This window comes from Giraffa tippelskirchi, chromosome 8, assembly GCF_054371585.1.
Source record: "Giraffa tippelskirchi isolate mGirTip1 chromosome 8, T2T-mGirTip1v1.2.pri, whole genome shotgun sequence".
Taxonomy (NCBI): Eukaryota; Metazoa; Chordata; class Mammalia; order Artiodactyla; family Giraffidae; genus Giraffa; species Giraffa tippelskirchi.
The window spans coordinates 141256491-141284289 of NC_137282.1; the positions used below are offsets into that span (position 1 = coordinate 141256491).

The 27799-nt window shown below is 41.1% G+C and overlaps 1 protein-coding gene and 1 pseudogene across 7 annotated transcripts; both read left to right on the plus strand.

The window, feature by feature from the left end:
• The first annotated feature begins 1790 nt into the window (after positions 1 to 1790).
• LOC145519020 (HLA class II histocompatibility antigen, DRB1 beta chain-like) lies at positions 1791 to 8372 on the plus strand (annotated as a pseudogene). Its single transcript, XR_014063489.1, has 4 exons — positions 1791 to 2087; positions 4299 to 4580; positions 5305 to 5415; positions 8275 to 8372. The product of XR_014063489.1 is annotated as an HLA class II histocompatibility antigen, DRB1 beta chain-like (transcript).
• On the plus strand, positions 8283 to 23517 carry LOC145516263 (HLA class II histocompatibility antigen, DRB1 beta chain-like). 6 transcript variants are annotated; one of them, XM_081517403.1, is made up of 9 exons: positions 8283 to 8372; positions 9123 to 9242; positions 9363 to 9422; positions 9502 to 9621; positions 15975 to 16244; positions 18291 to 18572; positions 20380 to 20490; positions 20949 to 20972; positions 21282 to 23517. In XM_081517403.1, exons 5-9 carry the CDS (start codon positions 15983 to 15985, stop codon positions 21293 to 21295), a joined length of 693 nt encoding a protein of 230 aa, XP_081373529.1. In that variant the 5' UTR covers positions 8283 to 8372; positions 9123 to 9242; positions 9363 to 9422; positions 9502 to 9621; positions 15975 to 15982; the 3' UTR covers positions 21296 to 23517. The 6 variants fall into 6 exon arrangements, with proteins under 6 accessions (XP_081373529.1, XP_081373530.1, XP_081373528.1 ...); XM_081517404.1 differs by lacking the exon at positions 8283 to 8372 and having other exon boundaries at positions 9537 to 9621; XM_081517402.1 differs by lacking the exons at positions 8283 to 8372; positions 9123 to 9242 and having other exon boundaries at positions 9281 to 9422.
• Positions 23518 to 27799: the final 4282 nt, after the last annotated feature.

Genomic DNA, 27799 nt, shown 5'->3' on the forward strand with positions numbered 1-27799 from the left:
CCTCTTGAGCTTCCCTTCACCTCCCTCCCCCATTCTACCCCTCTAGGTCATCATAGAGTACTGAGCTGAGCTTCCTGTGTTATACAGCAGTTTCCCACTAGCTATCTATTTTACACATGGAAGTGTATATATGTCAGTGCTACTCTCTCAATTCGTTCCACTTTTCCTTCCCCTGCTGTGTCCGTAAGTATTTTCTGGAGGTGCTGCTAAACTCAGTGACAGTAACAGGAGACAAACCTGACAGAAAAAAAGAGAAACCTTTTCACTCAGGTTAAATAATTGACTAACTTTAAATTTCTTTTAGTTTGTCAGGGACATCTCGACTGGTAAGGAAGTACAGACTACGCTCTAATCAACAGCTATAATTTTGTCACATCATCTGTTACCAGGAGATGCTGTTCCTTGAGGAGTCCACAGAATCACAGCACTTTTCAGTATTGAAGTAACTGAAAGATTATAATGCTTTCGTTTCTACTATGCTAACTGCTAAGTCACTTCAGTCGTGGCCGACCCTGTGCGACCCCATAGATGGCAGCCCACCAGGCTCCACCATCCCTGGGATTCTCCAGGCAAGAACACTGGAGTGGGTTGCCATTTCCTTCTCCAGCGTTTCTACTATAGAGGATAAGTAATTTCCCCACATCTACAGCACTAAGTTATGGTACAAAATGGGCTGGATTAAAGGTCTCCTAACTTGCAATCATTTTCTCTCCAGCACCTCAACTCCTAAACACATGCACACATACATTTGTCTAAATAGCGCAGTCTCCAAACAGAGAGGAACGAAAGCTCCTAAAAAGCTCATATGTGTGATTTTTTCACTGATCAGCAAAGAAATGACTCACAATGGGGGCCCAGTTAAAATGTTTCAGATGCAACTGGATCAAACCTTTAAAGCACTAAATTAAAACAATCCTTTTATTAGAGAAAGAAGACCATCATACTAAGTCTCTGACCAGTAACTGATGATGCTTTTCATCTGTGATGCTAATTGTTCTCTAATACTGAGATCCCCCAGTTCAGTTCAGTTCAGTCACTCAGTCTTTTCCGACGCTTTACGACCCCATGGACTGCAGCACGCCAGGCTTCCCTGTCCATCACCAACTCCCGGAGTTTACTCAAACTCATGTCCTTGAGTTTGGTGATGCCATCCAACCATCTCATCCTCTGTCATCTCCTTCTCCTCCCACTCTCAATCTTTCCCAGCATCAGGGTCTTTTCCAATGAGTCAGTTTTTCGCATCAAGTGGCCAAAGTATTCGAGCTTCAACTTCAACATCAGTCCTTCCAATGAACATTCAACACTGATTTCCTTTAGGATGGACTGGTTGGATCTCCGTGCAGTCCAAGGGACTCTCAAGAGTCTTCTCCAACACCACTGTTCAAAAACATCAATTCTTTGGCACTTAGCTTTCTTTTTTTTTTTTTAATTACTTAAAACACTTTATAAATTCTTTAGTTGTTCTCATTAAAATTTTTTTAATTAGTTTATTTTCTATTTTTTAACTTTACAATACTGTATTTGTCTTGCCATACACTGACATGAATCCACCATGGGTGTACATGTTTCCCCCTCCCAGAATCCCCCTTCCACCTCCCTCCCCATCCCATCCCTCCGGGTCATCCCGGTGCACCAGCCCCGAGCACCCTGCTCACAACCATACATGACTACTGGAAAAACCATAGCCTTGACTAGATGGACCTTTGTTGCAAAGTAATGTCTCTGCTTTCTAATATGCTGTCTAGGTTGGTCATAATTTTTCTTCCAAGAAGTAAGAGTCTTGTAATTTCATGGCTGCAGTCACCATCAGCAGTAATTTTGGAGCCCCCCAAAATAAAGTCTGGATTGGATCATCCATCCGGACTGAGCAGGTGCAGTTCTTGGCCAGATACTTCTATAACCAGAAGGAGTTGGTGCTTTTTGACAGTGACGATGTGGGTGAGTTCAGGGCAGTGACTGAGCTGGGCGTCTCTTCGCTGAGAGTTGGAATCACCAGAAGGACTTCGTTGAGTGGACGTGGGCAGTGGTGGACACGTTCTGCAGACACAACTACTGGATTGGTGAGAGCTTCACGGTGCAGCAGCAAGGTGAGCGCGGGGGTGGGCGGCCAGGGGACTGGGGACAGTGTGTGTGTGTGTGTGTGTGTGTGTGAGAGAGAGAGAGAGAGAGAGACAAAGAGACAGAGAGTCTGAGTCCTGGTGAATGTGTTGTATTATGAGCAAGTATGCTTAAGGAGGGTTCCTGTGAGAGATGTTGCCTGGAGAAATGACACTCGGACTGGCCCTGCACCATGAAATGTGCTGTGGGAACAGAAGGATTCGGTCACCCTGGTGGGCTCCCAGGAAGGAACTGATGTGACGGCCACCAATGAGGGCTGCCCAAGCACAGGAGGGCCACTAGGACTCCCTCATTGGCTCCACAGGCACCCCTCAACTACCACAGGTTCTTCTTTCATCTGCCTGTGTGACTTTGTTAGTTATTGTGAAAGGAAAAAGACGGTGTGTGTGGTGGGGGGCGTACCTTGGAATCTGGGAGGACCAGGAGGGAGGGTGTATGTGTGTGAGGGTGAGGGGGTGAGGATGCAGAAGGGAGACTCCAGGCATCCTTGATGGTCCTTGTGGGAGAAAAGAGGTGGGGGAGGGGAGTCAACACTGGTGGGTGGGTGGTTAGCGATGTGGGAGGGGACTTCAAGGTGTCCGTGGTTGGGGGAAGGGTTTGGGGGAGGAGAGGTGAGGAATGTTCAAGGATTGGGAGCATGTGAGAAGAGTCACAACCTGCTCTAGGTACACACCCTCTTAACACTGACCCCCCAGAAACAAGTGTGCAGGTGTCTGTGTGCAGAAGCATTTCATTGACCAAGAGCTAGCAGACTAATTCTTGAGAGATGGGGAACTTCTGAAGCACTTCTGATTATTCTAAGGCTTTGTTTATGTCTAAATGTCTTGCTTTTTTGGTTTTCTTTATATGTACTTTTACATAATTGAAATGCTTGTGAAACCAGCTTTCTGAATTATAATGATAACTTTGCCACTTAACACACTGTTACTTTTTTTATAATGAATGTTAATAGTATTTTGTGTGGTTACATATTATTTATTTTTGTAGTTGCAAAATATACATTACATTCCCTTTTGTTAGATGTTTCTTTCATTATTTCCAAATACTTAGTTTAAAATTTACTTTTTTAAATTTTTAATTAAAATTTTTTTTTGTTTCCAAGGCTCTTGAACGTTTCTCATATATTTATTGGTTAATTGTTATTATTACCTTAAGAATTACCTATTGTCTCTTATCTCTATGGTCCTAGTATTTTCCTCTGTGATTTTATGGGTTCTCTATGTGTTAAGATTAACACATTGATGATTTTCTCCAGTTTGTGGTTTATATTTTGATTCAGTTCATTATTTTCCATTTTAGAAATTTAAATATTTTAATTTAATGTAATAGACTGAGAAAATGTTAGTAATGGTTTACCACCGATCTTAAATCTACTATTTTGTGAAATTGTAAAAATGTTTTTCCCCCAGGTTTCCCCTTCTTCTGTTTTTTCTTTCTTTTTTTTTTAAACTGTGTTTATTGTGGCTGGTGGAGTTAAGAATGAGGCACTAAGACCATATATCAGTGAATCGCAAACCCTGCCCCAAACTGAGGCGTTCTAAAGTGTGAGTGCCTGGACTTGGCTTTCCCAGAATTTCATATTCTATCTCTACACTTACCCTATTACTCTTTCCTAAGTTATCCACATTACTTTGAACCATGTTTTCTCTCTAATGAAACAAAAATAATACATAGCTAACACATGTTGAAGGCTAAATTCCAGTTATGGCTTAACATACTTTAGGTGCAGTCATCCTCAGATAACCTTCAGAGATCACTGTATGATTATCCTCCTTGGTAGGTCATAAAGCTGAGGCACAGAGAGTGTGAATATTACACTAGGATCAATCAGTAAGAGAGAGAGCTTGGAACTGAAGCCAGGCAGCATGGTTACAGAAGTTGTGCTGTTAATGAACACAAAATTGCTTTGCAAAAATTTGTAAACTATTCAATAATGAATAAATGGTTCCTTGGATAAAGAAACCACAAATTCCCTCCACATCTCTCAAATCTAACGGGTTCATGCTGTAAGGATTAAAGGCAAGGCTCATGGCACTAACTCCTGTTTAGCCACATGGCCAGCTCTAGCGAGGCCTGTGCAAGCCTGAAGTCTGAAACAGCAGACTAAATGAAGACAGGCAGCCAGTCAGGGAGACTTACTCTGTCTCCTTCACTTAGTCCCTCTGCTTTTTCTCTCCCAGTGGAGCCTACAGTGACTGTGTATCCTGCAAAGACCCAGCCCCTGCAGCACCACAACCTCCTGGTCTGCTCTGTGAACGGTTTCTACCCAGGACACATTGAAGTCAGGTGGTTCCGGAACGGCCAGGAAGAGGAGGCTGGCGTGATCTCCACAGGCCTGATCCAGAATGGAGACTGGACCTTCCAGACCGTGGTGATGCTTGAGACAGTTCCTCAGAGTGGAGAGGTCTACACCTGCCAAGTGGAGCACCCCAGTCAGACGAGCCCTATCACAGTGGAGTGGAGTGAGAAGCTTTCTGATCTCATAAATTCCTCACCCACCCTGGAGGGGGCTTGCTTACCTCTGAGTGTCAGGTTCCTCCTCTCTCCACACCATATTTTTTATTTGCTTCATGCTCTTCTCTTTCTTAGTACAAATTTTGGGGGAGTAGTTCTGTGATATCCTGTGATAGAAATTCTCTGATAGTTTACAGATATGATTCGATAGTTTCTATCAATACCTATACCTGCTGGTGAGACAGTTTTTCCTGGCAGGCAGAGAAGAGGTGTCCCTGCTCTGAGTCTCCATGATGTCACAGTTCATGGTCACCCCATGGCCCAAGGCATCAGTCCCCTTTGTTGGGCTGGACTTGTACATCTAATGCTGTTGCCCTGGGTTCACCATTATTTGAGAAGGAGCACATCCTCTTCAATGTAGGGACCTTCTTGATATGAGAGGAATCCAGTCTCAGCATTGCCTTTTATTAGCTGTCGTGCTAGACAAGCTACTTAACATCTTCGAGTCCCAGGCTCCACATCCATGAGATGCTGAAGTCATGGCTTTATGTCAGGGTTGTGATGTTTAAATGAGTTCAATGTCTTAACCTCATAGCTACTCTGTGTGATTTTTAATCTCTTGTTCATAATGACCAATTATTCTAATTCTTCCAGGCAAACTTCTTCACCCATCCTCAAAGCTTAGGGAAGTTGGATTGGGATAAAGATCACTGAAACTAACTTCTTTTCTAGGGGCACGATCTGACTCTGCTCAGAGCAAGATGATGAGTGGAGTCAGGGGCTTTGTTCTGGGTCTGCTCTTCCTTAGGATGGGGTTGTTCATCTACTTTAGGAATCAGAAAGGTAAGGAACCTGTTGGCAGCTGATACTCACTTTTGAGTGAAGAAATATGGCTTTCCTCAGTTAGTTCTCTGTATATCAATGGTCTCATCTAAAGCCTTTCCTTCCTCTACTTGCATGCCTGTTAAATCACTTCAGTAATATCCGACCCTGAGATCTCATGGACTGTAGCCCGCCAGGCTCCTCTGTTCATGGGATCCTCCAGGCAGAATACTGGAGTGGGTTGCCATGCCCTCCTCTAGGGGATTTTCCCCACCCAAGGATCGAACCCACTACTCTTATTATGTCTCCTGGATTGGCAGGCAGGTTCTTTACCACTAGACTTACCTGGGAAGCCCCTATTAACCTCAATTTCCTGAAAATCTAGGATTCAATAAGCCTTGGAAACTTAGAAACTTATGTTTGAAACATAAGACATTATGGCATTTAGAGATAAGAAAAGGTTAGCATGCAAAGTGATTTAGGGTGGAGACCCTGGGACAGATGGACACTAAGGCTGATGAAATTACATTCCATTTGTGAGAGGAAAGCTTCATGCTCTTGATGTCTGCTCTCCTGTCTGGCCTTGCAGGGATGGGATTTTCCAGGCAAGAGTACTGGAGTGGGGTGCCATTGCCTTCTCCAACAATATAAACAAATAGGATCTAATCAGTATTTAGAGAACGATATTTACAGACCAATGTTTATAAATAATCCATAGATCTAAATGGAGGTTTTATACTCTCAATAAAAATGCAAAAACAACATATCAAAATTTGTGAGATACAGATAAAACAATGCTTAGCAAGAAATTTACAGCACTAAATGTTGACTGTAGAAAAGTTGACAAATCTCATATTAATAAAGTAAGTTCCCACCTAAAGGAACTAAAAAAAGAGCAAAAAATTCAAGGCACGCAGAAGGAAGGATTGAGATTCAGACATGAGCAGAAATTAACGATATTGAAAACAGAACAATATAAAATATCAATAAAATGAAAACTGACTTTTTGAAAAGATCAATAAAAATGACAAGCTTTTAGCAAGACTGATAAAGAATATATTATTTACAAGTATCAGGAATAAAACAAGAGATACCCACAAACCCTACAGACATCAAAAAGTAATAAAGTGATATTACAAACAACTTTATACACACAAATTTGATAACTTCTGCAAAATGAGCCAACTCCTCAAGAAGTATAAATACAAAAATTCTCACAAGCTGAACTGGATAATCTGAACACCTCTACAACTATTTAAAAATTTTAATTCTTTATATGTAAACTCAAGAAAATGAAATCTCCAGAGCCAGGTGGTTTCATGTGATAGTTCTATAAAATGTTTAAAGACTTAAAAATATTTCTAAAATAACAACTGAGTTTAGCAGGGTCACAGGATGCAAGATAAACCTACACACATCAATTCTATTTCTATATACTTGCAATGAACACATGGGAGTCAAATTTAACAGTAAAATATTATGACCAGTTATTTAAAAATGAGATAAATACATACAAACCTAACAAACTCGTATAGCACTTGTATGCTGAAAATGTTTTAAATGCTTGCTTAAATAATCAAAAGTTGTAAATATTTGGAGAAACATACTATGTTCTTGTATTGGCAGATTCAATATAGTAAACACACTAATTCTCCCCCTTCCCCAGTGATCTTTAGGTTTAATGCAACTCCTGTAGGTTTGTTTGACAACATTAGAAAGAGATGTCAAGACAAGGGGAGTAGCTCCTTTTCCTACCTGGTGAGAATGACTAGTAAATTTACATTTTGAAGGTAGAAACTTGTTTATCTACGATAATGAACTAATGGCAAAAGAACTGCTAAAATAATTCATTATTTATTTTGAAATAGACAACATTTCAGATGCACACCTGGGATCACTGGACAGTTGCTAGTGGAAAACCAAGGTGGGGTTTTGAAAAATAATGTGGCCAGTAATTGTAATGGATAAAGAGGTGGATATTTTGCTACAGCACAATGAACTCAAGATCTAGATCAAAGAGAAAAAAATAAAACTTTTTCTACATATGATATTAATGGACATGTCTATGAGAATTCTACTTGATCTCTCTGTAACTACTGAACAGAAAACGTTCTAGTTCTAGGGCCTCCCTGGTGGCTCAGACAGTAAAGAATCCACCTGTAATGTGGGAGACCTGTGTTTGATCCCTGGGTTGGGAAGATACCCTGGAGAATGAAACGGCTACCCTCTCCAGCATTCTGGCCTGGAGAATTCCGCGGACAGAGGAGCCTAGCAAGCTCAGACACAACTGAGCGACTTTCACTTCACTTCACTCACAATTCAATATTTGAGCTTGTGTTATTTGGAGTCACATATATCTTGGTGCAGTCTGAAATGTACCATTTTCTACCCCTGTATCCTTGCAAAGGTTATTTAACCTCCAACCATAATTTTACTCTTTTGTAGGATTAGCAAGAGTAGTAAAATCACTGAAACGATGTGAGAATTATATTTCAAAAAGATGTATAAAAAGGTGTTTGTATAATTCTGGGTACAAGGTAAAGAGCGCAAAAATTGCTCAATTAATTGTAGTCATTTTTATTGCCAAATGGTGAATACTATCTCTAGAACTATTAACGCATGTAAAGGATAAATGCTTATCAGAACTGGGGTGGAGTGTAAATTAATGCTAAACTTTAGACAAATAGTTGGCCTCTAAAGTCCATTCTAAATCTGAGATATTACATTTATTCTAATATAACGTGCAATAATTATCTAATATAGATTTATATGTTTAAAATTATGTGACTATGTCAAAAGATATAATTCATAGTTTTCCCATAGTGTTCTCTTTCCTGAACATTCTGTAATGTATTCATTAGCAAAGTCTTCTATTCTTAGGATAAAGCAAGAGAAGTTGATTAATAAGGGACATATCCCCAGTAAAATGAGGAAATCCTGATGGGAAATAGGAGAAAGGAATTCAACACTTTTTTTAGGTAAGATATTACATTTTAAAGCTGAGTTATCATGCTAAAGGCTGATTTGAAGTCCTTTATCCCTCTCTCAGTCTCCTGCATACTATGATGTGGGCAGTTGGTTTCATTACCTTGTTAGATAACGTGCTACAAAAAAATACCTTTAAGACCCTCCATTCCACATAGGTCACCTCATATAAGTTCCCCTTTATCTCTGTGTTTTCTGGAGGTGCCACTAAAGTCAATCATAATATCAGGGACAAACCTGAAGACATTTTCATTTACATTAAATTATTGACTAATTTAATTTCCTCTGGTTTATTGGAGACAATCTTATCTGTAAGGAGGCACAGTCTATACTCTCCATACAACAGTTATAATTCTGTTACCAGGGGCACTGTTCTTTCGGTTGTCCACAGAATCACAGCATTTTTCAGAACTGAAGTACTTGAAAAATCGAAGTGCTTTGTTTTCAACAAGTTCAGTAATTTTCCCAAATCTACAACACTAAATTATGATGCAAAAATGATGAGACCATAGGACTCTTAAAATGCAACAATTTTCTCTCCACTTCCTCAATTCCTCACACACTCACACCTACTTTTGTCCAAATGTCTCAAGTAAGAGGAAAGATTTCCTAAATGCCTCAAATGAGTGGCACATCAGTGACAAGCACAGAACTGGCACACAAGAGGGGCCCAATTAAAATATCTCAGCTACAACTGGATCAAACTAAGTTAAAATAATCTTTTTAATGGAGAAAATTCTAAGTTTCAGAAGAGGACCTTCCTACTGAATCTCTGACCAGCAAATGATGATGCTATCCATCTCTACTGCTGATTGGTTCTTCTAACACTGAGATCGCCCAATCTAGGAACAAAGAGTTCATTGGTTAGTATTGTTTGGCCATGTGGATTGAAGAGGGTCCTAGTCCTCACTGAGTGACTCTCAGCTGCTCCCTCACACTCTTTGTTCTCCTGCATGATGTGTCTGTGGTTCACTGGATGGCAGCTTTGACAGTGATACTGATGGTGCTGAGCCCTCCCTTCTCTGGGGCCAGGGAAACCCAATGTAAGTGCACACCTTTGGGGGGAGGGTGAGCTATTATGGGTGGGAGAAGAAAGGGAATTACCATTGTCTCTGTGTCCAGAATACATCTCTTAAAAACTGTGACATTCTCTTCAGTCATCACCAGTCCTTGTCACATGGAGCCTTCATTCCTTCCACAACCAAAGGGCCTTGGATGCCTGCCTTCTGAGTGCTGCTTAAGGTAACTCCATATATACGGGATAAGTCTTCTCAACTCTCCTCCAATAAAACCTCTCTAGTCTTACAACCCATCCCTCTAAGGATCTTAAGAGGATTTAGAAGTAAGGAAGTCAAAATAACTGGCTTTATTATGTTGAGTCACAAAGATCCCTTGGAGGAGGAAATGGAAACCCATTCCAATATTCTTTCCTGGAGAATTCCATGGACAGAGGACCCTGGTGAGCTACAGTCCATGGGCTCACAAAGAGTCGGACACGAAAGAGCACACACTCAACGCACATATTAGAAAAAAGAAAAGTTTCTCTGAAAATTTACAGGGACTCACCTGGAATTAGAATGGTCTCTCCTAGGAAGATACTATGTACGTGCTTAACAAAGTCTATGATGTTGCTGTCTCTCCCTAATATGTGAGAATGTATCAGAGGACATCCCTCACTATATCTTTTCCTATCTCCCTGAACCACAATATTTAAAATGCCTATATCCCTGCCCTGGGGCTTCTCTGACAGAAGTTGGGGTTAATTTTCTCTCTTTCTCCCTGGTAAAGCACCCTGGAGCTAGACCAGGGATCTTTAACTACTTGGAATGACTCTGTAGATAAGGAGCATCCATAGGGTGTTCTTTGGTGCCTTAAAGAATTTATGGCATCTTCTGAAAACCTGATACAGGTTAGTGTTCTTTATAAATCTATTTTGAATCTTTCTATATGATTAGTTTCTCCTCTATCTCCCCATTCTCTGGTCTGAGCACATGCAAAGGGATTCAGCTAGTAGAGGATAAATTACAGGAAATTCTGTTTTTGTAAGTTACAAGTAGTCAAATATCAGCATTTTCATATGGCAAACCATAAACTCTGAGAAGGGTCCTGAGAATGTGAAGTTGTTTCCATCCTACTGGGTTGAAAGTCAAGAAGCAAGTCAAAGGAACTCGTTGGCCTATCAGATATTGCCCCCAAACTTCATAGGTTCACTAATAATGTCATTTAATCCCTTAATTAGTCATGTTTGGTGTCCTCTCCTTTCTGGTTCTTCCCTATTCTTTCCTCAAGCTATGCCATGACCATTAGAAAAAAATCCCCATCAAAGAAAAAAAGTTTGCACAAACCCTCAGCACTATAACAGATCAATTGGATGAGATGAAACTTAATGAAAGTTTCCCTGAATCTTAAAATCACCTTTTCCTCTCTTGTGAATGTTTCTTACAACTACTAGGAGGAGCAAAAGGAAGTTTGCCTGAATTCCTCACAGGAAATGGAAAGGATATCATATGCCTACAGAATAAAAGAGTTTTAGAGCTGAGCTCTTTCTTGCCTTCCAGGAGTCACACAAAGATCCATTTCCAGAACACTGGGTTTATTCATTTTGAACTCAAATGTCTTTTTCTGAGCAGCTATTATATACCGGGTTCTGTTCTTGGCTCAGAGAATTCTATTTCAGTAACATAGGAAAGTCCCCTGCAGTCATGAGCTTACCTAATGGCGGGAGAGGAAGAAAACTCAGTAAACATGTAACAAGGAAAATCATTTCAGAGAGCAGTAAATGTGCTGAAAGAACACTTCAGGGTTATAGAACAGAGAGAACTGTATTCACCTGACTTCAGTTCAAGCATCCAGGAAGCTGTCCCTGAGAAGGTGACAGTCAACTGAGACATAAACGATGAGAAGAAGCCAGATGCGTGAGGGATCTTAGGGACAAGCGCTCCAGGGAGACGGAGCAGAGGAGAGGCCAAAGTGTGAGAAGATGTTTGCTGTGTTTGAGGGACAGAACAAACATTAGAGCGGCTGAAGCCGAGCAAGCTGCTGGGAGAGTGAAATAAGATGAGATTGGAGAGGAAATTAGGAGCCAAATCATAGTAGGCTCTGGTGGCTGAGAACTTTTTTAAAAAAAAAAATTTATTCCTGTATTTATCTTTGGCTATGCTAGGTCTTTGTTGCCGAGCGCGCTTTTCTCTAGTTGTGGTGCACAGGCTGCTCATTGCGGTGGGTTTTCCTGTTACCAAGTGCAGGCTCTAGGGCATGCGGGTCTCAGTACTTGCGGCTCCTGGGCTCTGTAGCACAGGCTCAATAGTTGTGGCGCACGGGCTTCATTGCTCCACATGTGGGATCCTCCAGGATCAGGGATTGAACCCCTGTCTCCTGCATTGGCAGGCAGATTCTTCACCACTGAGCCACGAGGAAAGCCCCCATGGTCCAAACTTTGACTTTTATTTATAGAGATATGTGAAACTACTGAGAGATTATAAGGAAAGTCAGTTTGTTTATTTTTTAAAATAATATAGCTGCCACGTGGAGACTGGACTCCAGAGGTTCACAAGTGGAGTCGAGGACACCATTTGAGAATATGGTAGAATTCTGCAGGGCAGGTGTACTGTGGCTTCACTTAGTGTGGTGGTGACAAAGACAACAGTAAAGATAAAGTGAATAGATTCGGGTAGATTGTTGTGGGTCTTGCTCTTTTCAAACTTTGTCATGTGACAAAAAGGTATTAGATAATTCCTGAATAGTAAGTGGACCTAGTCTGACCCAGAGCACACTCCTCTCTGCCATCATTTCTAAGTGAAGGTCTGTATTCAAAGTCTAGGGTCCTGTTCTTTTTCTGTAAGCTGTCTATATGAGAATGTTATTTTTTCTAACGTTCTCCTTTTCTAAGGGTACTTGACTGCAGAAATGAGAGTCCTACATCTGGCCAAGGCTAGTAATTCAGTATTATTAATAGCAATAATACTGGTATTGTAGGAGGCAAAGTTAGAAATGAGTTAGTTGGGGCTTTGAATAGGACTGAAATATCTGTAGGTGTAGCTTACTAATGTAGAGAAGTAGTGGACAAGTGGCAGGGAAATTAAGAAGGAAGATGATGTGAAGAATAAGTTATATGTCTTTTTAATTGGCTGGTGAGGCAAAGAAATAAGCAAGTCATATTCAAATTTATTTTGCTGGAAAAATAGCTCTTCACTGGAAGTGGATTCTTGAAAAATAGAAATTTCATATAGGAACAAGATTTTCAACAGATACAATATTGGCAAAATTTTTAATGTAATTCTCAGCACTCCATTAACAGTGGCTTTTGACCACAGATTTTCAGATGGTTTATACTAGTTGAACTCATCCAGTGACAAATCACCAACCCTTCCCTCAACTCCTTGACCCCGAATATTTGGCAATATCTAGAGCCAGAAGCAGAAGCAGAAGATATTAAGAAGAGGTGGCAAGAATACACAGAAGAACTATACAAAAAGATCCTCATGACCTAGATAACCACGATGGTGTGATCACTCAGCTAGAGCCAGACATCCTGGAATGTGAAGTCAAGTGGGCCTTAGGAAGCATCACTATGAACAAAGCTAGTGGAAGTGATGGAATTCCAGTTGAGCTATTTCAAATCCTAAAAGATGATGCTGTGAAAGCACTGCACTCAATATGCCAGCAAATTTGGAAAACTCACAGTGGCCACAGGACTGGAAGAGGTCAGTTTTCATTCCAATCCCAAAGAAAGGCAATGCCAAAGAATGCTCAAACTACTGCACAATTGCACTCATCTCACACGGTAGCAAAGTAATGCTCAAAATTCTCCAAGTGAGGCTTCAAAGGTATGTGAACCAAGAACTTCCAGATGTACAAGATGGATTTAGAAGACACAGAGGAACCAGAGATCAAATTGCCAACATCTGCTGGATCATAGAAAAAGTGAGATAGTTCCAGAAAAACATCTACTTTTGCTTTATTGACTTCGCCAAAGCCTATAACTGTGTGGATCACAACAAACTGTGGAAAAGTCTTTAAGAGTTGGGGATACCAGACCACTTGACCTGCCTCCTGAAAAACCCGTATGCAGGTCAAGAAGCCACAGTTAGAACTGGACATGGAATGACAGACTGATTCCAAATCAGGAAAGGAGTACATCAAGGTTGCATATTGTCACCCTGCTTATTTAACTTATATGGGAAATACATTGTGCAAAATGCCGGGCTGAAAGAACTACAAGCTGGAATCAAGATTGCTGGGAGAAATATCAATAACCTCAGGTATGCAGATGACACCACCTCATGGCAGAAAGCAAAGAAGAACTAAAGAACCTCTTGATGAAAGTGAAAGGGGAGAGTCAAAAAGTTGGCTTAAAGTTCAACATTCAGAAAACTAAGATCATGGCATTCAGTCCCATTAATTCATGGCAAATAGATGGAGAAACAATGGAAACAGTGACAGACTTTATTTTGGGGGGCTCCAAAATCACTGCAGATGGTGACTGCCGCCATGAAATTAAAAAACGCTTACTCCTTGGAAGGAAAGTCATGACCAACCTAGACAGCATATTAAAAAGCAGAGACATTACTTTGTCAACAAAGGTCTGTCTAGTCAGAGATATGGTTTTTCCAGTAGTCATGTATGGATGTGAGAGTTGGAGTATAAAGAAAGCTGAGTGCCGAAGAATTGATGCTTTTGAACTGTGGTGTTGGAGAAGACTCTTGAGAGTTCCTTGGACTGCGAGGAGATCCAACCAGTCCATCCTAATGGAGATCAGTCCTGAATATGCATTGGAAGGACTGAAGCTGAAGCTGAAATGCCAATACTTTGGCCACCTGATGTGAAGAACTGACTCATTTGAAAAGATTCTGATGCTGGGAAAGATTGAAAGTGAGAGGAGAAGGGGACGACAGAGGATGAGATAGTTGGATGGCATCGCCAACTCGATGGACATGAATTTGAGCAAGTTCCAGGAGTTGGTGATGGACAGGGAATCCTGGTGTGCTGTAGTCCATGGGGTCACAAAGAGTCGGACATGACTGAGCAACTGAACTGAGCTGAGAGCCATTTTTGGTTGTTACACTGAGGGTTTCTTCTGACATCAAGTGAGTAGAGGCCAGCAATGCTGGTAGACAGCCTTCAATGTGCAGAATAGCCCCCCCTTACCTAAGAGGCATATTTGATCTCTTACCTCATCAAGTCAGATTTGACAAGTGAGTTCTGTCACCAAATTTAAAAAATAAATTGGTTTTCAGAGTTATCTGGATTTGGAAATGCCAAAAAGGAAAGGTAGAAATATGTTGGGATCATGGTTTTTATTTCCTTAAAACTCTTCAAAAGTTCCCCATGTAGCATAAATTCAAAACTCTAACATCAGATATAAGAGTTTTAAGAACCTGGCTTCTGTGATTTTTCCAGTGGAAACTTTCACACTGCTTCCTCACTCTCTGTGCTTTTAGTGAGATTTCCTCTGGATTCCTGCAGAAACTCATCATCTCTTTCAAGCTTTTACACATGCTACTACCTTCACCTTAAATACGCCTCCTTTTTCTCCCAGACATATACACACTTCTTGCCCTCAGCCCATGTAAACCTAATCTTTCATGTCACATCTTTTTTTAAAAAAAAACTGAAGTATAGTTGATTATGGGCTTCCCTGGTGGTTCATATGGTGAAGAATCTGCCTGTAACGTGGGAGACCTTGGTTTGATCCCTAGGTTGGGAAGATCCCCTGGAGAAGGGAATGACTACCCATTCCAGTATTCTTGCCTAGAGAATTCCATGGACAGAGGAGCCTGGTGGGCTACAGTCCATAGGATTGAAAAGAATCGGATAGAACTGAATTGACAGCTCGCACACATTGTATCGAATGTCTTTATATTCAGAATGAGATTAGGCTACAGTCCGTGGGGTTGCAAAGAGTCGAACACGACTGAGTGACTTTCAGTTTCATAGTTGATTTACAAATGTGTGTCATGTCACATCTTAGATATCATTCGAGAAAACTCTGCCACCCTAATGTAATTATTCTCTCTTCTAGAATTCCACAGTTTTCTTCTGACATTTCTGGCTCCTGTGTAATTAACTCTTGTGTGGTTGGGTTGTGTCCATCACTTTCACTAAATGTTATGCTCCTAGATAAGGTAGGAGACAGGTCTGTTTTTCCTTCTTTGAATTCCCAGGGGCAGCAGCACAGGCTTGGCACAAGGTCAGCATCAGGTAAGGAAGTGTTTCAGGAACTGCTGAAGGGCTGTGGGATGAGAGGAAGGAGCAGTGAGTGTTTTTCTGGTGAAAGCATTCAGGAGGTGGAAGTAATGGGGTAAATCCTGGCCCGGCTCAGGCTTGGAGGTCTCTAGCCAAGTGCAGAGCTGACTGCATCCCACATGGCTTAGGATCAGAGGGGTCTTCCCCGCCCACCATGATCTGCCTTGACCCCGCAGTTGAAAGATAAACCATGAGTGCTGGTAGTTGGGGCTGCCGGTGGAGCCAGTGAAGGAGTTCCTAATGCTCCCACCGCTCCTGAGAGACCCCCTTCTCCCCCGCCCATTGGTGGGCGTTGTAGTCAGTCATTTCCAGGAGCCCGCCCAGTGATTAGATCTTTCACGTCCTCACAGCGCTTTTCATGCATCAGTTTAAGGCTGAGTGTCGTTTCTCCAACGGATTGGAGCGAATGCGGTTCTTTGCCAGATACATCTATAACACGGAGGAGGATGTGCACTTCGACAGCGATGTGGGGGAGTTCATGGCCCTGACCGAGCTGGGGAGGCCGGACGCCGTGTACTGGAACCAGCAAAAGGACTTTATGGAGCAGATGCGGGCCAAGGTGGACACGGTGTGCAGATCCAACTACCTGGGCATTGGTAGCTTCATGAGGCAGCGCCGAGGTGAGCGAAGCAGGTGGGTGGCCTTGGGGAGGTTGTGTGTGTGTGTGTGAATGTGCGTGTGCAGGGTTGTGTGTGAGAGAAAGAGACAGAAAGACAGAGACAGAGGCTGAGTCCAGGTGAGTGTTGAACTGTGAGCAAGTTCAAGTTAGGAAAGTTGCTGTGAGAGGATGAGACTGAGAGTCTCACCCGCTGTCGGGAGACAGTGTGTGATTTTGTCAGTGTGTGATTGTGAGGGGGAGAGAGCATGTGGTGGGGGAAGGGGCCAGGGGTCTGAGAGGACCGGAAAGGGTAAGAGGTGTGGGGGGACAGATGCAGGAAGGAAAGATGGTAGCAGACTGTGGGAGAGGTGAGGTGGCAGAAAGGGGAAGGGGATATGGAGGAATATTGACTGAGATAGGTGGTTAGGCTTTCCTGGTGGCTCAGACATAAAGAATCTGCCTGCAGTGCAGGAGACCTGGGTTTGATCCCTGGCTGGGGAAGATCCCCTGGAGAAGAGTTGGCTACCCACTGAAGTATTCTTGCCTGGAGAATTCCATGGACAGAGAAGCCTGGTGGGCTACAGTCCCTGGGGTCACAAAAAGTTGGACACGACTGAGTGACTAACACTGTAGGTGGTTACAAAGGAGGAGAGGGCATTGAAGTGTCTGTGATTGTGCTACTCAACAAAGGGCTCTGGAACTTGGTCATTCATGGTATGCTGTGGTACAGGAGCTTCAGCACCTCATCTTCCTGGATGATGGGCCCTTTGCTTCATGTCTGAGTCTTTTGCTTCTATGGTCAGGAAGAAACTTTGGTTCTGGGTCCAAATTTTCACCTTTGCTCATGCTTCAGCTGCATGACTCATGGTTTTGTTCTTTCGTCTCTGAAAAGCAACTCAGTATCTTGCTTGAAACAGAATAGGGCCAGTTTGGAGCTGGTTCTGGGGTTATACAGTTATAAGAAATTTTAAGTTTTTTACTCTTTTAAGATTAATTAATTTTTGACTGTGCTGGGTTTTCCTTACTGCGTGCAGGCTTTCTCTAGTTGCAGCGAACAAAGACTACTTTCTAGTTGCAGTGCATGGGCTTCTCATTGCAGTGGCTTCTCTTGTGGCAGAGCATGGGCTCTAGGGTGTGGGAGCTTCAGTAGTTGCAGCATGTGGGCTCAGTATTTGTGGCAGGGGTTTACTTTACCTGAAGCATGTGAGATCTTCCCAGATCAGGAATTGAACTTGTGTCCCCTGCATTGGCAGGTGGATTCTTAACCACTGGACCACCAGGAAAGTCCAAGAATTTTTTTTTTTTAATTAGTGACTTTCCTTCCTGCTTTACCTTTCCTTCAGGACTCAAGTTTTTCTTGGGGTTCAACTCATAGACTTAGAGAATCACCCGTGTCTTTCCTTATTCCCAGGGTGGAACTGTTCTGAGGTGTTCTAAGGTGTGAGTGCCTGGAGACAGTTTTCCCAGGACTTAATGTCCTATATCCACACCTACCCCACTGCTGTTCCCTAATTTATCGACACTTTGATTCATATTTTCTCTTCAGTTAAACAAGGATAACAATAGCTAACATATATTGAAGACTAAATTCCAGTTATTGTTTTACATACCTTACGTGCATTAATCCTCACATAGCACTGAGAGGTAAATTAGGATAATAATCCCCTTTTATAGATAGAAAGCTGAGGCACATGGAAATGTAAAAATTCTCCCAGTCACTAAGAGGAAGAGCCTGGATGTGAATCCAGGCTGTCTGCCTTCAGAAATCATGCTATTAATCAATACACTGTATGCCTTGAAAGATTTGTAAATGCTTCAGTTCAACAGTGAATTATTTGTCACACTGTGAAACACACACACATATTTTTTCGACATCTTTCAAATCTAATGGGCCAGTGCTGTAAGGATTGAAGTCAAGGTTCACAGTACTAGTGCCTAAAGTTGGGCCAAATGGCCTGTCCGGTCGACCTGAGACTGCAGTCTGCTCTGGTGGTCGGTTTAGAAAGGCAGCCAATCAAGGAGACTCACTTCGTCTTGCTCACTGATTGCCTCCACTTTTCTCTCCCAGTGGAGCCTACAGTGACTGTGTATCCTGCAAAGACCCAGCCCCTGCAGCATCACAACCTCCTGGTCTGCTCTGTGAACGGTTTCTACCCAGGACACATTGAAGTCAGGTGGTTCCGGAACGGCCAGGAAGAGGAGGCTGGGGTGATCTCCACAGGCCTGATCCAGAATGGTGACTGGACCTTCCAGACCATGGTGATGCTTGAGACAGTTCCTCAGAGTGGAGAGGTCTACACCTGCCAAGTGGATCACCCCAGCCAGACGAGCCCTATCACAGTAGAATGGAGTGAGCTTTCTGATCTCATAAGTTCCTCACCCACTGTGGAGGGGGCTTGCTTTCCCCTGAGTGTCCCCTGAGTGCCTTCTCTCCCTATACCATGTGTTCATTTGCTCCTTGTTCTCCTGTCCTTCAGCTGAGGTTATTGGGGGGAGCTCTGAGATAGCCTATGATAGAAATCCTCTGAGAGTTTACAGATATCCTGGGATAGTTTCTCCAGATACCTACATCCCCTGGGGAGGCATTTCAGCCTGACCAGGAGAAAAAAGGTGTCCCTGTTCTGAGCCTCCATGAAATCTCAAGTCATGGTCATCCTGTGACCTGGGTACCAGTCCCCTGCCTCAGGCTGGGCTTGTGCTTCGGACACTGTTGCTCTGAGTTGTTCACTGTGATCTGAGAAGAGGTTCATCCTTTACAGTGTAGAAAGCTTCCTGACATGAGTGGAGTTCGACCTCAGCTATGCCCTTTGTTAGCTCTGTCACCATACACAAGCTATTTAACCTCATTCAGTCCCAGGTTCCTCATCTATCACATATTGAAGTCCTGTGGCCTTATATTGGGACTGCAATGTTTAAATGAGTTCAGTGCCCAAATCTTGAAGCTACTCTATGTGATTTTTAAAACAAATTTTTGTAGGAATTGCCAGTTATTCTAGTTCTTCCAAGGAAGCCTTCTTTCCCTCTTCTCAAAACTCTCGGTCTTATAGTAAGTCTGCTCAATGTTATGTAGCAGCCTGGATGGAAGGGGAGTTTAGGGGAGAATTGTTATTGTTTAGTCGCTAAGTCATGTCCAATTCTTTGCGACCCCATGGACTGTAGCCCACCAGGCTCCTCTATCCATGGGATTTCCCAGATAGGAATATTGGAATGGGGTGTCATTTCCTTCTCCCTTGGGGGAGAATGGATACATGTATATGTCTGCCTTAGTTCCTTTGCTGTCTGCCTGAAACTGTCACAATATTGTTAATTGGCCATACTCCAATACAAAATAAAAAGCTTAATAAAAAAAATTCTCAATCTTATGCAGCCACTTTGGAAGGTGGTATGGAGATTCCTTAAAAAACTGGAAATAAAACCACCATATGACCCAGAAATCCCACTACCAGGCATATACCCCGAAGAAACCAAAATTAAAAAGACATATGTACCCCAGTGTTCATTGCAGCACTATTTATAATAGCTAGAACATGGAAGCAACCTATATGTCCATCGACAGATGAATGGATAAAAAAGCTGTGGTACATATATACAATGTAATATTACTCAACCATATAAAGGAACACATTTGAGTCAGTTCTAATGAGGTGGATGAACCTAGAACCTAGAATACAGAGTGAAGTAGGTCAGAAAGAGAAAGATAAATATCGTACACTAACACATATATATGGAATCTAGAAAGATGGTACTGATGAAAGTTTCTGCAGAGCAGCAGTCAAGACACATACATAGAGAACAGACTTATATGGAAACGGAACGGGGGAAGGAAGGAGAGAGTGAGATGTATGGAGAGAGTAACATGGAAACTTACATTACCATATGTAAAACAGATAGCTGTATGACTCAGGGAACTCAAACAGGGGCTCGGTAACCTAGAGGGGTGGGATGGGGAGGGAGATGGGAGGGAGGTTCAGGGGGAAGGGGACATATGTATACCTATGGCTGATTCACGTTGACATTTGGGAGAAACCATCACAATTCTCTATAGCAATTATCCTTCAACTAAAAAAAATAAATACATTAAAAAATTCTGTCTTAGAGATTGAAATAGAGAAGTTGTATTTGGGATAAAAATGACTAAAATGAGCTGCTTTTCTCAGGAGCACAATCTGACTCTGCTCAGAGGAAGCTGATGAGTGGGATCGGAGGCTTTGCTTTGGGTCTGCTCTTCCTTGGCATGGGGCTGTTCATCCACTTCAGGAGTAAGAGAGGTGAGGAACCAGTCGGCAGACGATACTCCTCTCAGGGTTTTGGGAGAAGAAATATGACTTTGCTCGGGTAGTTCATTGACCCTGTACAAAGTCTCTCATTACCTAGTTGACCTCAAATTTCCTGAAAATCCAGAAATTGACAGTCCATGGTTAGCCATGGTTGAAACATAAAAGGTGACAGCCTGTAAATATAAGAAAAAGGTTAACAAACATGAAATTTGGGGTGGAGATCCTGGGGCAAATGCAGGAAGAGACACTAAGGCTGATGAAATTACACTGAGTTTGTGCGAGAGAAGCTTCACGCTCTTCGTGTCTCTTCTCTCTATCCTGGCATCCTGTGATGCGGGCTGTGGTGTGAGAGAAATCTGAGGAGAGTGCTCTGGGTCTGGGAACATTGTGTTTGGGGATGGATTTACCTCCATATCTTTTAAGTATATGTCTTTCTTCCTCTTTTCCAGGACACCCTGCACTTCAGCCTACAGGTAATGCTCTTTAACTCTCTTTTAGAATCATATTTAGTCTCCTGAACAGATGGTAGAGGTGACAAGACAGGAGACAGAAATAATGAGAAGACTGTGGATCTGACTTCTGACCACACAGTTTACACTGAAGCTTCTTCTGTCCACTAAACAGAAGGCTTGACCTCTAAAGTGACTTTGGCGCAAGGAGACTTAAGAAATTTCCCCCTTCTTACGGCAGTGCTTTAACAGGAGGCTCTGAGAGGCAGAGACAAGGGGGAAAGCTGCTTGTAAAGCAAGACTGGAAATGACACTGTCCTTTGTTTCCTGCAGGACCCCTGAACTGAAGTGAAGATGGTGACGCTGAAAGAAGAACCTTCTGTCCCAGCTTCTTCACGGCCTGAAAAGGTCTCCCGCTTGGCTCCTGTTCTTCCACAACAAGAGTGCTTCTCAGGGTCTCGTGTGCTCCTGGATGAGTGACCCTGCAGAAAATGTCCTTCTTGCTGGTTTCCTTGGCCCCCACGTTTGACCTGGACATTCTCAGTATTGATCACCATACCTTATCTTCATTCTTTCTTGGTCCCCTTTGTTTTCAACCTTTAGTGCTTCCTATGCCTCTGATCTCATCTTCTGTCCATATTATTGTATAGCTTTTTATCTCAAATAAATATGGACTGGCAATCATCTGCTTTATACAGTTTCAAGGAAAGAAGTAGAAAGAAAACAGAAGTGGAGGGTGGCATCACAAAACAATAATGGTTATTATTTCTTATATATTCCTTAATTTGGTCATTTGTGGATCTGGAGGTTTCCTTGCTCCCTTCCCTGTTTTTTCCTTGAGTTTTCTGCATTCTGTCATCAGGTATGTTTTCCTGAGCTAGAAGAAAGGCCTTAATTCCCTTTATCATGGTGGTTTCCTGCATCTTTGCAACCTGAAAAATAAACACACTTTATAGTAATCTGCCATTATTTAAAAGTTACAAAATGTATATTCGTGTTTTTTTTCTCCTTTGCCATGATTTTTAAACAAAGTATCTAATCTTGGGTTAGTTCACTCCTTGAACTCCTCTTTAATTAGACTAATAGTGGGCTTCAATATTTAAATCTTTTTCTGTCTCTCAGATAAACATCAGTAACATGCTGATGCTTTGGCCGGGGTGCATTCTTGCCTGTAAGTAGGTTTCAGAAGGCCACTAAGAAAAGGCCACGACTCTAGTGGAAAAATGCATTTCTGAGTCCCCCCAGAGTGTGTGATAAACTATTGTCTGTTACAGGAAAATCCAGTATGGATCTTATCTTAGCAGAAATCAGAGACAATTCTGAAAAACAAAGGAAAATTTATGAATACAGGGATGTTCATCCAAACAAAAAAATATCCTACAACTGGAAGAAAAATGAGACTCTCTACTCTAGAATAATCCCCAAAATGTACTTTCAATAGGTTTAGGAGATTTGTACAGTGTATAACATTTTAAAATCTAAGATAGAGGAGGAGAATATCTATCTATCATCCACTTACATTTGTGAATAGAAACAATGGCAGAACTTATTTAAAAATTTTGTTATCTTTTGGGCAAATGAGAGACTAGATTAAAGGGGACAAATATGAAAGTCAGACTTTTTTGAATTTATTTCATTTAATAGTTTTAACTAGAGGAACATTCAACTATTCTATGCAATAAAAATAATTTTAAATTAAAAGTTTAACAAAGCGATGCTTAAAAACTAAAAGCAAACTGAAAAGATTCAAACAAATTTGACCGAAAGTATATGATAGAAAACAAGCTAGAAAAGTAAATCAAATTTTTTTTGACCCTTGCATAAAAGATTGTGGAACTATAATTGTAAATAAGTATATAGTTTTAAGTTCCAAAGACTTTAATAATATAAAAGAGTTGGATAGGCTCAGAAACCATGGTGGTTTCTCCTAGCTCGAGAAACCACCATGATAGAAGGAATTAAAGCCTTTCTCCTAGCTCAGGCTTAGGTAATTAAATTGCTTATGAAGATGGTGGGTTCTGCTGTTGTATTCCATCTGAAGTCAATGTGCATGCTCACTCATATCCAACTCTTTGCGGCCCCATGGACCGTAGCCTGCCAGGCTCCTCTGTCCATGTTTTCCAGGCAAGAATACTGGAGCAGGTTGCCATTTCCTCCTCCAGCGGATCTTCCCCATCCAGGGATTAAACCCACATCTCCTGCCTCTCCTACCTTGCAGGCGAATTCTTTACCCATTGAGCCATCAGGGAAGCCCATTTCATCTGAAGAGTCAATTTCAAATGCAAATTAAATCAAAACAGTAGGTAATAGATTCAGAAGTTTATTTCAAAGTAATTGTTGAATTCTTCACAGTCCTGCACATCTATTATTTTCAAGCAAATTCAGTTTGTTTTTGCGTATGTTAATTATACTATGTGTTATTTGTGTGAAACAGGTTATCATCCTGTAAAGATTTGATAAATCATGTCTGCCATGTGCATACAGTTAGGATAAGTTTTATTTGATCCCAAGGTTGAAACTTTACTGTCATTTTGTTCACTGATTTGAATAAATGTTTCATTTTGTTTGAGACCTGTGGTGTGAAATTACAAGGTAGAACTAAAGTCTATAGTATGAATATATCTATGAAGACACTTTCTGCTACTAGTAGCAGAAGAATCCAATCTAATTAGCTTTACTTTCCTTTAACTTATTATCTCACATAACTGATAGACCAAGGTAGGGAATTTCCAGAGATGGTCGATTTACCAGGCCAATGGCATCACCAATGATCTGAAAGGCAGGAAAAGAGAACTGTTGCTTCTCGTGTGGTTTTATAAGAAGCAGCTAAAAGTTTTCCCTTAGTGTTCCCAGCAGACCCACTTCCTCACACATTAGGAGGCTCATGGATGATGACAGCAGCTCACACAAATCACGTTTCACCCTTTGTGACATGGGCCTGCCTCCTCTGATGCACAAGGGAAGGAGAGGTTTAAAATCATCTTTCTTTTTTAAGAGAAAGAAATGGTCCATGAGGCGAGGAGGATGATTTTACAGTATGGAAATACAGTGTCTGGTACTATTCGATTGTATTTTTTGTAACTGCCTCATGAAGGATGATAGGTATTTAAATAACAGTGTCATTTCAGGGATTTTTTTTTTTTTTTTTAGCACTGAGACTTAAGTACCAGCCATAAGCCACTTCCTTCCACCCCAAAAGCAAATAAGCAGGAGGATTATTTGTTTGATTTTAGAACATATGCTGGCTCTTAATTTTATGAGGAAAACTATATTTGGGGGGGAATTTTTTTTAAAGGACACGTAATGAGGAATTAGTCATTTTTTAAAATGCTAAAATTTATTATACATCTATTTTATTAAGCACTTTTTTGCATTGATTCATTATTTGTTATGCATGTGTGCTCAGTTGCTCAGTCATGTCTGACTCCTTGTGACTCCAGGGACTCTGGCCCATCAGGCTCCTCTGTCGATAAAATTTTCCAAGCAAGAGTACTTTAGTGGTTTGCCATTTCCTACTCCAGGGGATCTTCTTGAGGAGGATTCAGAGATCAAACATCCATCTCTTGCATCTCCTGCATTGGTAGGCAGGTTCTTTACCACTGTGCCACCTTGGAAGCCCTATTATTTGCTATATGAGTCCAGAATTAGATCCCTGGACATTTGAGGTTTAGATTAATACAGAGAGTTTCAAGTTGTTTGTCAAGAATAACCCAAACTCATTCCTTTAAGCAAAATGGATACTTCACACACACACGCACACATGTATGAAAATGTTCATAGCAATATTAGTTGTTATAACACAAAACTGGAAACAATCTTAATATCCATCAGTTAGCAAATGGAAAAGCAAAATGCATTGTATCTATACAATGGAAAACTGTTTAGCAATAAAAAAAGAACAAGTGAAAAACATCTAAAAGAATTTATGATACACGCTGCAAAATGGATGACCTTCAAAAATATCCTAAGGGAAATAAGTGAAAGCTGCTCAGTTGTGTCCAGCTTTTTGTGACCCCAGGGACTATACCAGACCAGGATATTGGAGTGGGTAGCCTTTCTCTTCTCCAGGGGATCTTTCCAACCCAGGGATTGAACCCAGGTTTCCTGCATTGCAGGCAGATTCTTTACTAGCTGAGCCACAAGGGAAGCCCAAGAATATTGGAGTGGGTAGCCTATCCCTTCTCCAGGGGATCTTCCTGACCCAGGAATCGAACCAGGGTCTCCTGAATTGCAGGAGGATTCTTTACCAACTGAGCTATTATCAGGGAAATAAGTCAAATACAAAAGACTACTTGTCATAGGATTCCACATACATGAACCATTTATAAAAGGCACATTTACAGATTGAAAGTAAGTCAGTGGGTCTCTAGAGCTTGGAATGGAGTGAAAACTAACTATAAACAGGAAACCTTTGGGGGTGTTAGAAGTGTTCTAAAAAACTGGATTGTGGTGGTATTTGCACATGTTTATAAAATTACTGGAAATTTTCCAGTTGAGTATGAGGTAAACTGTGGATGTGTCATATATATAGCCTTTATTATGCTCAGCTCTGTTCCTTCTAGATCCATCATAAATCAGTGTTGAATCTTGTCAATTGCTTTTCATGCAGTTCTTTAAATGACCATGTAAGTTTTATCCTTCAGTTTTTAACATGGTGTATCACGTTGATTGATCTGCAGATGTTGTAACATCCTTGCATCCCTGCAATAAATCCCACATCATGGTGTATGATTCTTTTAATGTATTGTTGTATTTAGTTTGTTAATATTTTGGGGAGGATTTTTACTTGTATGCTTATCACAGAAATTGGCCTATAATTTTGTTTGTGTGTGTATGTTTTGTGTGTATCATATCTGGTTTTTCTCTCAGGGAAATATTGGGTCATATAATGAGTTGGAAGCATTCCTTTCTCTTCAATGTTTTGGAATAATTTGAGAAGAATAGGTAGAATTGGTAGAATTCACCTGTGTAGCCATCTGGTCTTAGATATTTGTTTTCTGAGAGGTTTTTAATTGCTCTTTTAATCTCTGTACTAGTAGTTGGTCTATCAAATTTTCTGTTTCTCTGTCATAGGAGTCTAGGAATTTATTTTCGAGGTTGTCCAATATGTTGGCATACAGTGTTCATAGTATTCTATTATAATCCTTTGTATTTCTGTGGTATCTGATGTTATTTCTCCTCCTTCATTTTGGATTTTATTTATAAAATCCTTTTCTCTTTTTTCTTAGTAAGTCTAGCTAAAGATTTGTCAATTACAAAAAAGGATTTGTCAATTTTATTTATCTTTTCAGTGAACCAGCTCTCAGTTTCATTAACCCTTTCTATCGCCTTTTTAGTCTCTATTTCATTTATTTCCACTCAGGTCTTTAGTATTTGCTTCCTACTGTCTTTGTGATTCATTTATTCTTTTTTCTAGTTCCTTGTTTTAAAAAAAAGAATATTCATTTATTTATTTGACTGCACAGGGTCTTAGTTGTGGTATGTGGGATCTAATTCCATGACCAAGAATTGAACCTTGGCCTCCTGCATTGGGAGCACAGAGTCTTAGCCACTGCACGACCAGGGAAGTCCTTTTTCTAGTTCCTTTAAGTGTAATTTTAGATTGTTTAGTTGAGATTTTTCTTGTTTCTTGAGTTAGGCCTATACTGTTATAAGTGTCCCTCAGTATTTCTTTAACTGCATCCAAAGATTTGGTATTTCATTTTTTAATTTTCATTTATTTTTAGGTGTTTTTAAAATTTCTTCTTTGATTTCTTCATTGACCTATCTGCTATTCTTAGCATATTGTTCAGTCTCTGCATATTGATGACTTCTCCAGATTTCTTCTTGTAATTGATTTCTATTTATATACCATTGTTAAGTCACTTCAGTCATGTCTGACTTTGTGCCCCACTATGGACTGTATAGCTCTCCAGGCTCCTCTGTCCCTGGGGTACTCCATGCAAGAATATTGGAGTGGGTTGCCATGCTTTCCTCCAGGGAATCTTCCTGACCCAGGGATAGAACCAGTGTCTCTTACCTCTTCTGAATTGGCAGGTGGATTCTTTACCACTAGTGTCACCTGGAAAGCCCCTTATTTTCTATAATTTGAATATTCTTAAATTTATTGAGACTTTTTTTGGTCTCAACATATGGTCTATTCTTGAAAATTTTCCATGTGTACTTGAGAAGAATGTGTATTCTACTGCATTTGGATCGAAAGTCTTTACATCTAGCCTAATATTTGATTTAAAGCTACTGTTTCTTTGTTGACTTTCTGTCTAGATGATCTATCCATTGATACAAGTGGGGTGTTAAAGTCCTCTACCGTTATTGTATTGCTGTCAATCCCTTCCTTTAGACAGGTTAATATTTGGTTTATGCATTTTGGTACTTCTGCGTTATTGTGTGGGCTTCCTTGGTGGCTCTGTGGTAAAGAATCCAGTTGTCAATGCAGAAGACATGGGTTCAATCCCTGGGTCAGGAAGATCCCCTGCAGAAGGAAATGGAGCCAACTTCAGTATTCTTGCCTAGCAAAGCCCGTGGACAGAGGAGCCTGGTGGGCTACAATCCATGGCATCACAAAAGAATCAGACGCGACTTAGTGACTAAACAACAACAATGTTATGTGCATGTATATCATTAACTGTTATGTCTTCTTAGTGAATTGTTCCCCTTACCATTATAAAATGTCCATCTTTGTCTCTTGTCATCTTTTTGGCCTGAAGTCTATTTTATCTGATATGAATAAGGCTACACCACTGTCTTCTGGCTGACATTTCCTTGGAGCATCACCTTCCATCCCTTCACTTTGAGCCTATGTTTGTCTTCAGCTCCGAGAGGCAGCACATAGTTGGGTCTTGTTTGTTACT

What these genes read in the sequence shown, in the direction of transcription:
- LOC145516263 (XM_081517400.1), top strand. Translation starts at nt 9,356, where the DNA reads ATGGCAGCTTTGACAGTGATACTGATGGTGCTGAGCCCTCCCTTCTCT. An exon ending in CCTTCTGAGTGCTGCTTAAG is followed by an intron (nt 9,622 to 16,047) that starts GTAACTCCATAT and finishes GTTCTTTGCCAG; the next exon opens with ATACATCTATAACACGGAGG. An exon ending in CCCTATCACAGTAGAATGGA is followed by an intron (nt 18,573 to 20,379) that starts GTGAGCTTTCTG and finishes TGCTTTTCTCAG; the next exon opens with GAGCACAATCTGACTCTGCT.